General features: G+C 50.1%; 1 protein-coding gene across 1 annotated transcript in view; it reads right to left on the reverse strand.

The window, feature by feature from the left end:
* Positions 1–14,006, reverse strand: part of shkbp1 (SH3KBP1 binding protein 1) — a 60,014-nt gene that overhangs the window by 18,144 nt on the left and 27,864 nt on the right. Inside the window, exons 10-12 of the mRNA XM_041179443.1 lie at positions 13,247–13,362; positions 13,078–13,165; positions 5,805–5,921 (exon numbers count right to left, since the gene is read on the reverse strand). Coding sequence (XP_041035377.1) covers positions 5,805–5,921; positions 13,078–13,165; positions 13,247–13,362 — 321 coding nt within the window. The remainder of the gene's footprint in view (positions 1–5,804; positions 5,922–13,077; positions 13,166–13,246; positions 13,363–14,006) is intronic.

The raw sequence follows: 14,006 nt of genomic DNA on the forward strand, positions 1-14,006 counted from the left end.
AAACTCAGCGGGTCTGACAGTGTCTGCGGAGAGGAACACAGTTAACGTTTCAAGTCTGTATGACCCTTTAACAGAACTAAGGAAAAATAGAAGAGAGGTGAAATATAAGCTGGTTTAAGGGGGGCTGGGACAGGTAGAGCTGGATAGAGGGCCAGTGATAGGTGGAGGTAACCAAAAGATGTCACAGACAAAAGGACAAAGAGGTGTTGATGGTGGTGACATTAGCTAAGATAAGTGCGAATAGGTGACATTAAGGGCAGAAAGCAGGACGAGAAAGGTACAGATAGCCCTAGTGGGGCTGGGGTGGGAGGAAGGGATTGAAATAGGCTAAAAGATAGAGATAAAACAATGGATGGAAATACATTTAAAAATAATGGAAATAGGTGGGAAAAGAAAAATCTATATAAATTATTGGAAAAAAGGGGGATCGGAAAGTGGGTGGGGATGGAGGAGAGAGCTCATGATCTAAAATTGGTGAATCAATATTCAGTCCGGAAGGCTGTAAAGTGCCTAGTCGGAAGATGAGGTGTTGTTCCTCCAGTTTGCGTTGGGCTTCACTGGAGCAATGCAGCAGGCCAAGGACGGACATGTGGGCATGAGAGCAGGGTGGAGTGTTAAAATGGCAAGTGACAGGGAGGTCTGGGTCATTCTTGCGGACAGACCGAAGGTGTTCTGCAAAGCGGTCACCCAGTCTGCGTTTGGTCTCTCCAATGTAGAGGAAACCGGATTGGGAGCAACGAATGCAGCAGACTAAATTGAGGGAAATGCAAGAGAAATGCTGCTTCACTTGAAAGGAGTGTTGGGGCCCTTGGACGGTGAGGAGAGAGGAAGTGAAGGGGCAGGTGTTGCATCTTTTGCGTGGGCATGGGGTGGTGCCATAGCAGGGGGTTGAGGTGTTGGGGGTGATGGAGGAGTGGACCAGGGTGTCCCGGAGGGAGCGATCCCTGCGGAATGCCGATAAGGGGGGTGAAGGGAAGATGTGTTTGGTGGTGGCATCATGCTGGAGTTGTCGGAAATGGCGGAGGATGATCCTTTGAATGCGGAGGCTGGTGGGGTGATAAGTGAGGACAAGGGGGACCCTGTCATGTTTCTGGGAGGGAGGAGAAGGCGTGAGGGCGGATGCGCGGGAGATGGGCCGGACACGGTTGAGGGCCCTGTCAACGACCGTGGGTGGAAAACCTCGGTTAAGGAAGAAGGAGGACATGTCAGAGGAACTGCTTTTGAAGGTAGCATCATCGGAACAGATGCGACGGAGGCGAAGGAACTGAGAGAATGGGATGGAGTCCTTACAGGAAGCGGGGTGTGAGGAGCTGTAGTCGAGATAGCTGTGGGAGTCGGTGGGTTTGTAATGGATATTGGTGGACAGTCTATCACCAGAGATTGAGACAGCAAGGTCAAGGAAGGGAAGGGAAGTGTCAGAGATGGACTACGTGAAAATGATGGAGGGGTAGAGATTGGAAGCAAAATTAATAAATTTTTCCAAGTCCCGACAAGAGCATGAAGCGGCACCGAAGTAATCATCGATGTACCGGAGAAAGAGTTGTGGAAGGGGGCCGGAGTAGGACTGGAACAAGGAATGTTCCACATACCCCATGAAGAGACAGGCATAGCTGGGGCCCATGCGGGTACCCATAGCCACACCTTTTATTTGGAGGAAGTGAGAGGAGTTGAAGGAGAAATTGTTCAGCGTGAGAACAAGTTCAGCCAGACGGAGGAGAGTAGTGGTGGATGGGGATTGTTCGGGTATCTGTTCGAGGAAGAAGCTAAGGGCCCTCAGACCATCCTGGTGGGGGACGGAGGTGGGGGATGTTCTGATGCCACTTTCAAAAACAGTTCCTCTGACATGTCCTCCTTCTTCCTTAACCGAGGTTTTCCACCCACGGTGGTTGACAGGGCCCTCAACTGTGTCCGGCCCATCTCCCACGCATCCGCCCTCACACCTTCTCCTCCCTCCCAGAAACATGATAGGGTCCCCCTTGTCCTCACTTATCACCCCACCAGCCTCCGCATTCAAAGGATCATCCTACGCCATTTCCGCCAACTCCAGCATGATGCCACCACAAAACACATCTTTCCTTCACCCCCCCAAGTGGCATTCCGCAGGGATCGTTCCCTCCTGGACACCCTGGTCCACTCCTCCATCACCCCCTACTCCTCAACCCCCTCCCATGGCACCTTCCCATGCAACCGCAGAAGGTGCAACACCTGTCCCTTTACTTCCCCTCTCCTCACTGTCCAAGGGCCCAAACACTCCTTTCAAGCGAAGCAGCATTTCACTTGCATTTCCCTCAATTTAGTCTACTGCATTCGTTGCTCCCAATGTGGTCTCCTCTACATTGGAGAGACCAAACGTAAACTGGGCGACCACTTTGCGGAACACCTGCGGTCTGATCACAAGAATGACCCAAACCTCCCTGTCGCTTGCCATTTCAACACTCCACCCTGCTCTCATACCCACATGTCCGTCCTTGGCTTGCTGCATTGTTCCAGTGAAGCCCAACGCAAACTGGAGGAACAACACCTCATCTTCCGACTAGGCACTTTACAGCCTTCCGGACTGAATATTGAATTCACCAATTTTAGATCATGAGCTCTCTCCTCCATCCCCACCCACTTTCCGATCCCCCTTCTTTCCAATAATTTATATAGATTTTTCTTTTCCCACCTATTTCCATTATTTTTAAACGTATTTCCATCCATTGTTTTATCTCTGCCTTTTAGCCTATTTAAATCCCTTCCCCCCACCCCACCCCCACTAGAGCTATCTGTACCTTGCTTGTCCTGCTTTCTACCCTTAATTAGCACATTCCTTTAGATAATATCACCACCTTCAACACCTCTTTGTCCTTTTGTCTGTGACATCTTTTGGTTATCTCCATCTATCACTGGCCCTCTATCCAGCTCTACCTGTCCAAGCCCCCCTTAAACCAGCTTATATTTCATTTCTCTGCTATTTTTCCTTAGTTCTGTTGAAGAGTCATACGGACTCGAAACGTTAACTGTGTTCCTCTCCGCAGACACTGTCAGACCTGCTGAGGTTTTCCCAGGTATTTTTATTTTTGTTTTGGATTTCCAGCATCCACAGTTTTTTGCTTTTATCCCAAAGAATCTCTGCTCTTGGAACAATGACACTTGGAGGAGACAAACAAGGTTTCAGTGAATAATCGCGCCTCTGACAGTTCAGCACACTCTCTGTCGGGCTGGGCTGTCACTGGGCTGTCACTGGGCTGTCACTGGGCTGGGCTGTCACTGGGCTGTCACTGGGCTGTCACTGGGCTGGGCTGTCACTGGGCTGTCACTGGGCTGGGCTGTCACTGGGCTGTCACTGGGCTGGGCTGTCACTGGGCTGGGCTGTCACTGGGCTGGGCTGTCACTGGGCTGGGCTGTCACTGGGCTGTCACTGGGCTGGGCTGTCACTGGCTGGGCTGTCACTGGGCTGGGCTGTCACTGGGCTGTCACTGGGCTGGGCTGTCACTGGGCTGTCACTGGGCTGGGCTGTCACTGGGCTGGGCTGTCACTGGGCTGTCACTGGGCTGGGCTGTCACTGGGCTGTCACTGGGCTGGGCTGTCACTGGGCTGGGCTGTCACTGGGCTGTCACTGGGCTGGGCTGTCACTGGGCTGGGCTGTCACTGGGCTGTCACTGGGCTGGGCTGTCACTGGGCTGTCACTGGGCTGTCACTGGGCTGGGCTGTCACTGGGCTGTCACTGGGCTGTCACTGGGCTGTCACTGGGCTGTCACTGGGCTGGGCTGTCACTGGGCTGTCACTGGGCTGGGCTGTCACTGGGCTGTCACTGGGCTGTCACTGGGCTGGGCTGTCACTGGGCTGTCACTGGGCTGGGCTGTCACTGGGCTGGGCTGTCACTGGGCTGTCACTGGGCTGGGCTGTCACTGGGCTGGGCTGTCACTGGGCTGTCACTGGGCTGGGCTGTCACTGGGCTGTCACTGGGCTGGGCTGTCACTGGGCTGGGCTGTCACTGGGCTGGGCTGTCACTGGGCTGTCACTGGGCTGGGCTGTCACTGGGCTGTCACTGGGCTGGGCTGTCACTGGGCTGTCACTGGGCTGTCACTGGGCTGGGCTGTCACTGGGCTGGGCTGTCACTGGGCTGTCACTGGGCTGTCACTGGGCTGGGCTGTCACTGGGCTGTCACTGGGCTGTGCTGTCACTGGGCTGTCGCTGGGCTGTCACTGGGCTGGGCTGTCACTGGGCTGTCACTGGGCTGGGCTGTCACTGGGCTGTCACTGGGCTGGGCTGTCACTGGGCTGTCACTGGGCTGGACTGTCACTGGGCTGGGCTGTCACTGGGCTGGGCTGTCACTGGGCTGTCACTGGGCTGGGCTGTCACTGGGCTGTCACTGGGCTGGGCTGTCACTGGGCTGTCACTGGGCTGGGCTGTCACTGGGCTGTCACTGGGCTGGGCTGTCACTGCGCTGGGCTGTCACTGGGCTGTCACTGGGCTGTCACTGGGCTGTCACTGGGCTGGGCTGTCACTGGGCTGTCACTGGGCTGGGCTGTCACTGGGCTGTCACTGGGCTGTCACTGGGCTGGGCTGTCACTGGGCTGGGCTGTCACTGGGCTGTCACTGGGCTGGGCTGTCACTGGGCTGTCACTGGGCTGTCACTGGGCTGTCACTGGGCTGGGCTGTCACTGGGCTGTCACTGGGCTGGGCTGTCACTGGGCTGTCACTGGGCTGGGCTGTCACTGGGCTGTCACTGGGCTGGGCTGTCACTGGGCTGTCACTGGGCTGGGCTGTCACTGGGCTGTCACTGGGCTGGGCTGTCACTGGGCTGGGCTGTCACTGGGCTGTCACTGGGCTGTCACTGGGCTGGGCTGTCACTGGGCTGTCACTGGGCTGTCACTGGGCTGTCACTGGGCTGGGCTGTCAATGGGCTGTCACTGGGCTGGGCTGTCACTGGGCTGGGCTGTCACTGGGCTGTCACTGGGCTGTCACTGGGCTGGGCTGTCACTGGGCTGTCACTGGGCTGGGCTGTCACTGGGCTGTCACTGGGCTGTCACTGGGCTGGGCTGTCACTGGGCTGTCACTGGGCTGGGCTGTCACTGGGCTGGGCTGTCACTGGGCTGTCACTGGGCTGTCACTGGGCTGGGCTGTCACTGGGCTGTCACTGAGCTGGGCTGTCACTGGGCTGTCACTGGGCTGGGCTGTCACTGGGCTGTCACTGGGCTGGGCTGTCACTGGGCTGTCACTGGGCTGGGCTGTCACTGGGCTGGGCTGTCACTGGGCTGTCACTGGGCTGTCACTGGGCTGGGCTGTCACTGGGCTGTCACTGGGCTGGGCTGTCACTGGGCTGTCACTGGGCTGGGCTGTCACTGGGCTGTCACTGGGCTGTCACTGGGCTGTGCTGTCACTGGGCTGTCACTGGGCTGGGCTGTCACTGGGCTGTCACTGGGCTGGGCTGTCACTGGGCTGGGCTGTCACTGGGCTGGGCTGTCACTGGGCTGTCACTGGGCTGGGCTGTCACTGGGCTGTCACTGGGCTGGGCTGTCACTGGGCTGGGCTGTCACTGGGCTGTCACTGGGCTGTCACTGGGCTGGGCTGTCACTGGGCTGTCACTGGGCTGGGCTGTCACTGGGCTGGGCTGTCACTGGGCTGTCACTGGGCTGTCACTGGGCTGGGCTGTCACTGGGCTGTCACTGGGCTGTGCTGTCACTGGGCTGTCACTGGGCTGGGCTGTCACTGGGCTGTCACTGGGCTGGGCTGTCAGCCAAGCTGTTACTTTCTAGTTGAAATGGGAGGTTTAGACATTGTGACACAGCAGTTGAACAGGAAGAGAGATGATCACTCACTGGTTTTCGGGGTGAGATAGACACTGAGGGCTGTGATGGCATCTTCATAGGGATCGCAGTAAAGCTCTGTAACAAGTAAATCATTGTCTTTCATCCTCAGGGGGAACTTCTGTACATCTGCAAAAGAAACATTCCTTCAGTTTGAGAATGCCAAAGCATCCGGGGAGAGATTGTCACAGGATCCCTCTCATAGAACATTTACAGCAAGGAGGAGGTCATTCAGCCCATCACGTCTGTGAACCTACAAAGAGATTTCCAGCTCTTGTCCTGTATCTCTATAGGTTTATGGCTTTTCGAGGGCATATCCATGGGACTGTTCTCCTTGGAGAGTCGGTGGCTGAGAGGAGATTTGATAGAGATGTTCATAATCATGAGGGGCTGGACAGGGTAAATAGGGAGAAGCTGTTTCCAGGCATAAAAGGATCAAGAACGAGAGGGCACAGATTTAAAGTGATTTGCGAAAGAAGCAAATGGGACGTGAGAAAAAAAATTTTCACACAAGTGGTTCAGGTCTGGGATGCACGGCCTGGAAGTGTGGTGGAGGCAGGTTCAATCGGAACATTCTAGAGGGCATTAGCTGATTATTTGATGAGGAAAAAATGTGCAGGGATACAGGGAAATGGCACTAGGTCATAATGTTCATTTGGAGAGCGAGTGCAGACACGATGGGCCGAATGGCCTCCTTCTGTGCTGTTATGATTCTGTGATTTATTTAAGAAGTGGTGATGTTTCTACCTTCCTTTCAGGCAGTGAGTTTCAGACCCCCAACACCCTCAAAGAGAATTTTTTTTCTCACCTAACCTCCCCTCTAATCCTTCTACAAATTACTTTAAATCTCTGCTTCCGGTTAGTGACCTCTCTGCTAAAGGAATTAGATCCTTCCTATCCAACCTACCCAGACCCCTCAACTTTATACACCTCATTTAAATCTTCTCTCAGTCTCTTCTGTTGCAAAGAAAACATCCACAGCCTATTTAAACTTTCCTCAGAGCTAAAACTCACCATTCCTGGGAAGATCCTCATAAATCTCCTCTGTAACCTCGTTAATGTGATCACATCCTTTGTGGTGATCAGAATTGCACTCAGTACTCCAGCTGCAGCCTATATATATATACATACATATACACAGTTCTGGCATAACTTCCCAGCTCTTATATTTGATGCTTCACCTAATAAAAGAAAGCATTCTGTTTGCCTTCTTACTCACCTTACCTACCTGCCCTATCTATGGACATGCACTCCCAAGGTCCCTCTGCTCTTTTACACTTCTCAGTGTTCTGCCATTTATTGTGTATTCTCTTGCCTTTTTGCTTTGCCCAAATGTACAACCTCTCACTCCCCCAGATTGAACTTGCCATTTTTGTCCCACCTGACCAGCCCTTTGACATTTTCCTATAGTCTACAGATTTCTTCTCCAAAATCAACCACACAAGTTTTTGCATCACCTTCTCAATCATGCTCCCAACAATTAAGTCAAAATCACTGATGTATTTCATGAACAGCAAAGGCTACAGTACTGAGCCCCGCAGAACCCCACCAGAAACAGCCTTCCAGGCACAGAAACATCTGCTCCAGACGAGCACTTGGCACCAAAAACAATCCAACAATTATCAACTTTGAGGTCAAACTTTTGAATTCCTTCCTTAGCTCCCTAAAAGATGCTGACAGAAGCTCATTCCTTTTTCCTTATGTCATTGGTACCAATGCACAGACCACAACCCCTGGCTGTTCATCTTTCTCCCAACATGTTCTGCATTCACTCGGTGACATCCTTGACTCTGACCTAGTGAGGCAACTTACCACCCTCGAGTCGCATCTACCACCACAGAAACAATCAAATCTCCCATCGCTATTGCTTTTCTGACCTTCCGCCTCCCCACTCCCTGTACAGCTGAACCACTCAGAACTAAATACTGGCTGGAGTGTGAGATGCGCTCAGAGGACCCTGCAGTAGCTGCCTGCTGCTCAACGGTCCAGTTGTGACCTGTTCCATCTCTCCCTGCATAGGCTTAAGCTGCAGGGTGACCACATCCAGAACATAAGAAATAGGAGCAAGAGTAGACCATTCAGCCCTTCAAACCTACCCCACCATTCAATAAGATCATGGCTGATCTGCCCCAGGCCTCAACTCCTTTTTCATGCCAGTTCCTCATAGCCCTCAACTCCCTGATATTTCAAAAATCTATCTATCTCCTCTTTAAATACTTTCAGTGATCTAGTCTCCACAATTCTCTGGGGTTGAGAAGAAATTCCTTCGCATCTCAGCTTTAAATGAGTGTCCCCTTGTTCTGTAACGATATCCCCTAGTTTAAGATTCCCCCACTAGTGGAAACATCTTCTCAACATCTACTCTGTCAAGCCCCTCAGAATCTTGTACGTTTCAATAAGATCACTCCTCATTCTTCTAAACGCTAATGAACAAAGGCCTAACCTGTTTAGCCATTTCTTGATATGTCAACCCCTTCATCCCAGGAATCAGCCTAGTGAATCTCTTTTGAACTGCCTCCAATGTCAATATATCTTTTCTTAAATACGGGGACCAACACTGTACTCAGTACTCCAGGTGCAGCCTCACCAACACCCTGTAGGTTGTATCAAGACTTCCCTATTTTTAAACTCCAACCCCCTAGCAATACAGGCCAAAATTCCATTTACCTTCCCAATCACCCGCTGCACCTGGATGTTAACTTCCCGTGTTTCATGCACAAGAACACCCAGATCCCTCCGTACCACACTTCCCTGGATCCTCTCTCCATTTAAACAATAGTCTGCCCTTTCCTTCTTCTTACCAAAGTACATGACCTCACACCTTCGCATACTAAACTCCATCTGCCAAGCCCTGCCCAGTCACCCAACCCATCCACATCCCCCTGCATATTCCCTATGTCCTCCAAACAACATGCCTCCCACTCAGCCCTGTATCATCAGCAAACCTAGAAACACTACATTCTGCCGCCTCCTCCAAGTCACCAATATCGACGGCAAACAACTGAGGCCCCAGGACTGATCCCTGTGGCACTCCACCAGCCACCTCCCTCTAACCTGCAAAAGACCCATTGACCCTGACTCCCTGCCCTCTGTGTGGCAACCAATCCTCAATCCCTGCCAATGCGCTACTCCCAACACTGAGCTCCCACCCCGTGCAATAACCCTCCACATGGTTCCCCATCGAATGCTCTCCAAAAATCTAAATACGATACATCCACTGGCTCCCCCCCATCAACCCTGCTCATTACATCCTCAAAGAACTCCAGCCAGCCTGTCAAAGCCCCTGTACAAAACCATGCTGACTCCACTTGTCTGCATCAAGCTTCTCCAAATGTCCCGCCACTTCCTCCCCAACAATGAATGTTAGCATTTTCCCAACAACAGATGCCAAGCCCATCAGCCCACAGCCCCCCGCTTCCCATCCCCTTCCCCCTGAACAGGGGTGTCGCATTAGCAGTTTTCCAATCCGCTGGGACCCTCCCGGAATCCAGTGAGTTCTGGAATATTTCGACCAATGCCTCCAATATCTCTGCAACCACTTCCTCTAAAACTCTTGGATACAGGCTATCAAGTCCTGGCGACTTGTCTGCCTTTAGTCCCAATAGTTTGTCAAATACTTTGTCCCTCATGATAGAGACTGTTACAAGATCTTTCTTCCCTTAGCTCCTTGCTTATCTGATATCTTTGGGATGTTTATAGTGTCCTCCACTGTGAAGACCTATGTAAAATATTGGTTTAAATTATCTACCATTTCCCTGTTCCCTATTATCGATTCTCCAGCTGCATCCTCCAATGGTCCCATGCTCACTTTAGCTACTCTCTTTATATAATTATGTATAATAATATCATCTATAATCATGTTACCCATGAAACTCCCAGCTTTACAGATCAGCCACAGTGACATCAACTCAAGCTCAAGCTCCTGCTCTCTCTATATTTAGCTTATAGTTTTTAGTATTTTAACTAATTACTTATCGAGTTGGATTGGCCCCACATCCACAAACATTCACTCCCTCCAGCAACAACCCACAGTAGCAGCAGTGTGTGTACCAACGACAAGATGCACTGCAGGAATTCACCAAGGCTCCTTCGACAGCATCTTCCAAACCCACGACCACTACCATCTAGAAGGACAAGGGCAGCAGATAGATGGGAACACCACCACCTGGAAGCTCCCCTCCAGTCACTCACCTTCCTGACTTGGAAATATATCACTGTTCCTTCACTGTCACTGGGTCAGAATCCTGGAACTCCCTCCCTAACAGCACTGTGGGTGTACCTACACCACATGGACTACAGCGGCTCAAGAAGGTAGCTCACCACCACCTTCTCCAGGGCAATTAGGGATGGGCAATAAATGCTGGCCCAGCCAGCGAAGCCCACATCCCATGAATGAATTTTAAAAAAAGTTCAAATTAAACATTAACCTGTAACAGGAACCATGACAAAGATTAGAGATGAAAAGCAGCAGCTCCCTCTGCATGGGCATTGAATACCCAACTTTCTCACCCCGTCCTGCCAGGGACAGTGTCTCAGCAAACAGCCACTTTGTCCCACTCCCCCCTGAAAGCACTGGCTCTCACTGGATGCAGTTACATGGAGATAATGCAGCCACTCAAGTGTCTGTTTCCCATCTCCCTGTCCCCCTAACAACACAATTCCCTGAGGCTGCTGGGACTCGGGGAAATCAACTGCTTCACCCACAGGGAAGAGGGAATCATGGAGGGAGAAGCACCCAGAGATCTGGGGCTGGCAGGGGTATAAACGCTTTGATCATGGATAATGGTTCATCTTCAAGGACTAAGAACGTTCTGGAAGAACGTGTTTTTTTTTTTAAAAACTGTCCCTGAAAGGGTTAACACAAAGACTCTGGTTGCTGCTGTTCCTGGAAAAGACAGCATTTGACAAGAAAAGGTAATTAATCAGCTTTAAAGAAGTTTGAAGCCTCTTGATTCTGGTGGACTATGTACAACAGGCTTATGTCTTTGGAAAAAAAACAGGCTTGGAAAACTGCTTTAAAAGCTGATTGGCTGGTTTAGCTCTGGGGAGAAAACAAGAGGGATCAACTGCTTGGATAAAGGAGACAACAGCTCCTGAAGCTCCAGACTCAGCCCAAAGTAAAAAGTGAATGGAAGTTGCTCTGAAATTGCTCTACCTTCCAAAATCGACTGATGGCAAGTTTGCTGCAAAGTCCACCTGAAAAGTAGTGCATGAGCCATCGCTTGTTTCGCAGACCAGGACTGTATAACCAGGACACCATTTCATGGATTTCACCATCTATCCTTCTTCCATGAACCATGAACTAGATAGACAAATGGTTGGTTGATAGTACAGAACTTCAGTATCACTGAAAAAGAGAGACTATTTTTATTCATTCACAGGATGTGGGTGTCGCTGGCTGGGCCAGCATTTACTGCCCATCCCTAGTTGCCCTGGAGAAGGTGGTGGTGAGCTGCCTTCTTGAGCCGCTGCAGTCCATGTGGTGTAGGTACACCCACAGTGCTGTTAGGGAGGGAGTTCCAGGATTTTGACCCAGCGACAGTGAAGGAACAGTGATATATTTCCAAGTCAGGATGGTGAGTGCCTTGGAGGGGAACTTCCAGGTGGTGGTGTTCCCATCTATCTGCTGCCCTTGTCCTTTTAGATGGTAGTGGTCGTGGGTTTGGAAGATGCTGTCGAAGGAGCCTTGGTGAGTTTCTGCAGTGCATTTTGTAGATGGTACACACTGCTGCTACTGTGCGTCGGTGGAGGGAGTGAATGTTTGTGGATGTGGTGCCAATCAAGCAGGGCTGCTTTGTCCTGGATGGTGTCAAGCTTTTTGAGGCAAGTGGAGAGTATTCCACCACACCCCTGACCTGTGTCTTGTAGATGGTGGACAGGCTTTGGGGAGTCAGGAGGTGAGTTACTCGCCACAGGATTCCCAGCCTCTGACCTGCTCTTGTAAACACAGTATTTATATGGCTAGTCCAGTTCAGTTTCTGGTCAACAGTAACCCCTCAGGATGTTGATTGTGGGGGATTCAGTGATGATAATGCCATTGAACATCAAGGAGCGATGGTTAGATTCTCTCTTGTTGGAGATGGTCATTGCCTGACACTTGTGTGTCAAAGCTTTCCATCTTACACTCATCAGGACACTCGCAAGAATACCAATAAAAGGGAAAACAACAACTTATACTGTATGAGAAGAGATTGGTAATTGATTGGCAAGTGGACGCTGATTGGCAGAGGCATTGCCATTGAGTATACACCAGTTGATGATGACTGACAGTAATCTGCCAGAATTATTTGAAATTTAAACCAGGCTGCTTGACCCTGATGGGTCAAGGCGTTACCCTGAGGAATGAGTCAGTGAATGGCTGTCACTTATTTTGTTTAGCTGAAACAAGGGCAATGTGTATACATGTTCTTTCTGTCTGAAAAGAAAGGGCCTGTGTATTAATATATGTAGCTTCCAGTACACACAAATGCAGCACACTGAGTCCGACTGACAATCTTAAATTAGTTATCAATGTAATTCTTAGCGCAATGAGGATTATTTAGCAAATGTTATCCAATCTCAGAATCACATCTAATGTTGGAGACTGTGTTTTGAGTTTAGGAAACATTGGCTGGCTGGGTAGGGTCTGTACCCTGCGGCTGGCACATGCTGTTTGATATGATCCGTTATTCTTTGGGATATACGGCCTACAGACCTAGCAACACACTGGCACTGAAACTCATACATCACATTACTCCTTTGTGTGATAGACAGAATGTCTTTTTGGTTTGACGGCAGCATCCTGTTAGTGGCACTCTCTTCACACACACTATAAATTGTTGTTTTCCCCTTATACTGGTATTCTTGCAAAGTGACCTGATGAGTGTAAAATGAAAAGCTTCGACATGTCTCTTTTTTCAGCAGTAACCATTGATTATTAACCCTTTGGCACAATTCCTCCTTTTTTTGGTGTGTGTGTGAGAGAGAGAGAGAGAGAGAGTTAGGGTATTTAGGAAGAGTAATTATTATACTTTCAGATTTCTTTCTGTATGTTAATAACCTTTCCCTTCTATTTGACAAGTCTGGTTTTATAATAAGCTTGTAATTTTGTTGTTTATTGAAGAAACCTGGGCATTGAGTGATCATTCTGAGGTTCATGGGTAAAGCACATGTTTGGCGAGCTGGAGAAATCATTTAAATATACGTTGTGACCCATGGAGTAGTGGGACTAGAGACAGACAGTGTACTCCTTCCATCCCTGTTGTAAGACAGGGTGAGGAGGTGGAACTTAATACGTTTCACTTACCAATGTAGTAAATTGATCCATTATTACACCCGAGGATGAGTAAGGAGCCAGCTGTGTCGTAACTGTTTATCGGAACTACATCCTGTATCTGTGGGAGAAACGAGCTGTGAGACAAGTGGCAGTAGGAGTGATGAGGAGACTGGAGTTGGAGAGTTGGGAAAGTTGCTACCTGCCAGTGTTTGGTGACCGCATTCCACACTCCCACTTTACCAGTGTGACTCGTTGCAATGAGCTGATTACCCACAAAGAACAAAGATTCCACTGGGACTCCAAGGCTGAAGATTCCTGCATGGAGAGAGGGATGGAGGGGAGGGAGAGGGGGGGAAGAGAGTTAGGCCACAAACCAGAGCACAGGATATCAACAACTTCCAATTTACCATGAAAGGTCATCGAGCCGAAACGTTAAATGTGCTCCTTTCTCCACACATGCTGGGCTTGAATGCAATAGGAATAAAAATATAAACCATTTTTACAGATTGCAGGGCCAAGTCCCACAGGCACTGATTCCCATTGGTGTGTGGGATTCACTGGGTTATGAGTTCCAAAAACTTGGCACATGTTCTAATTCACCATTTTTCATGTGTGAGCTTAAACAGTGACTTAAAACACAAAAATAAAAGCAAAATATTGTGGACGCTGGAGAACTGAAATAAAAACAGAAAGTACCGGAAAAATACGGCAAGTCTGGCAGCACCTTTGGAGAGAGAAAGACAGTTAACATTTCGAGTCGAATACACTGTTGAAAAAGAGTTTGGGGTGAGGGGGGGGGGAATGATAGTCAATCACAGCCCTGCAAATAATGGCTTGATGTTTGATGTCATGGGGAGGTGGAAATAAGTATCTGATAGTTGGCTTTCAGTCTGGGCAAGGTGGAGATCACCACGCCAGACAAAAACAGCATCAGTGGGTTTGGTGACAAAGTCAGGGTT

This window comes from Carcharodon carcharias, chromosome 34 (genome assembly GCF_017639515.1).
Source record: "Carcharodon carcharias isolate sCarCar2 chromosome 34, sCarCar2.pri, whole genome shotgun sequence".
NCBI classification, from domain to species: Eukaryota; Metazoa; Chordata; class Chondrichthyes; order Lamniformes; family Lamnidae; genus Carcharodon; species Carcharodon carcharias.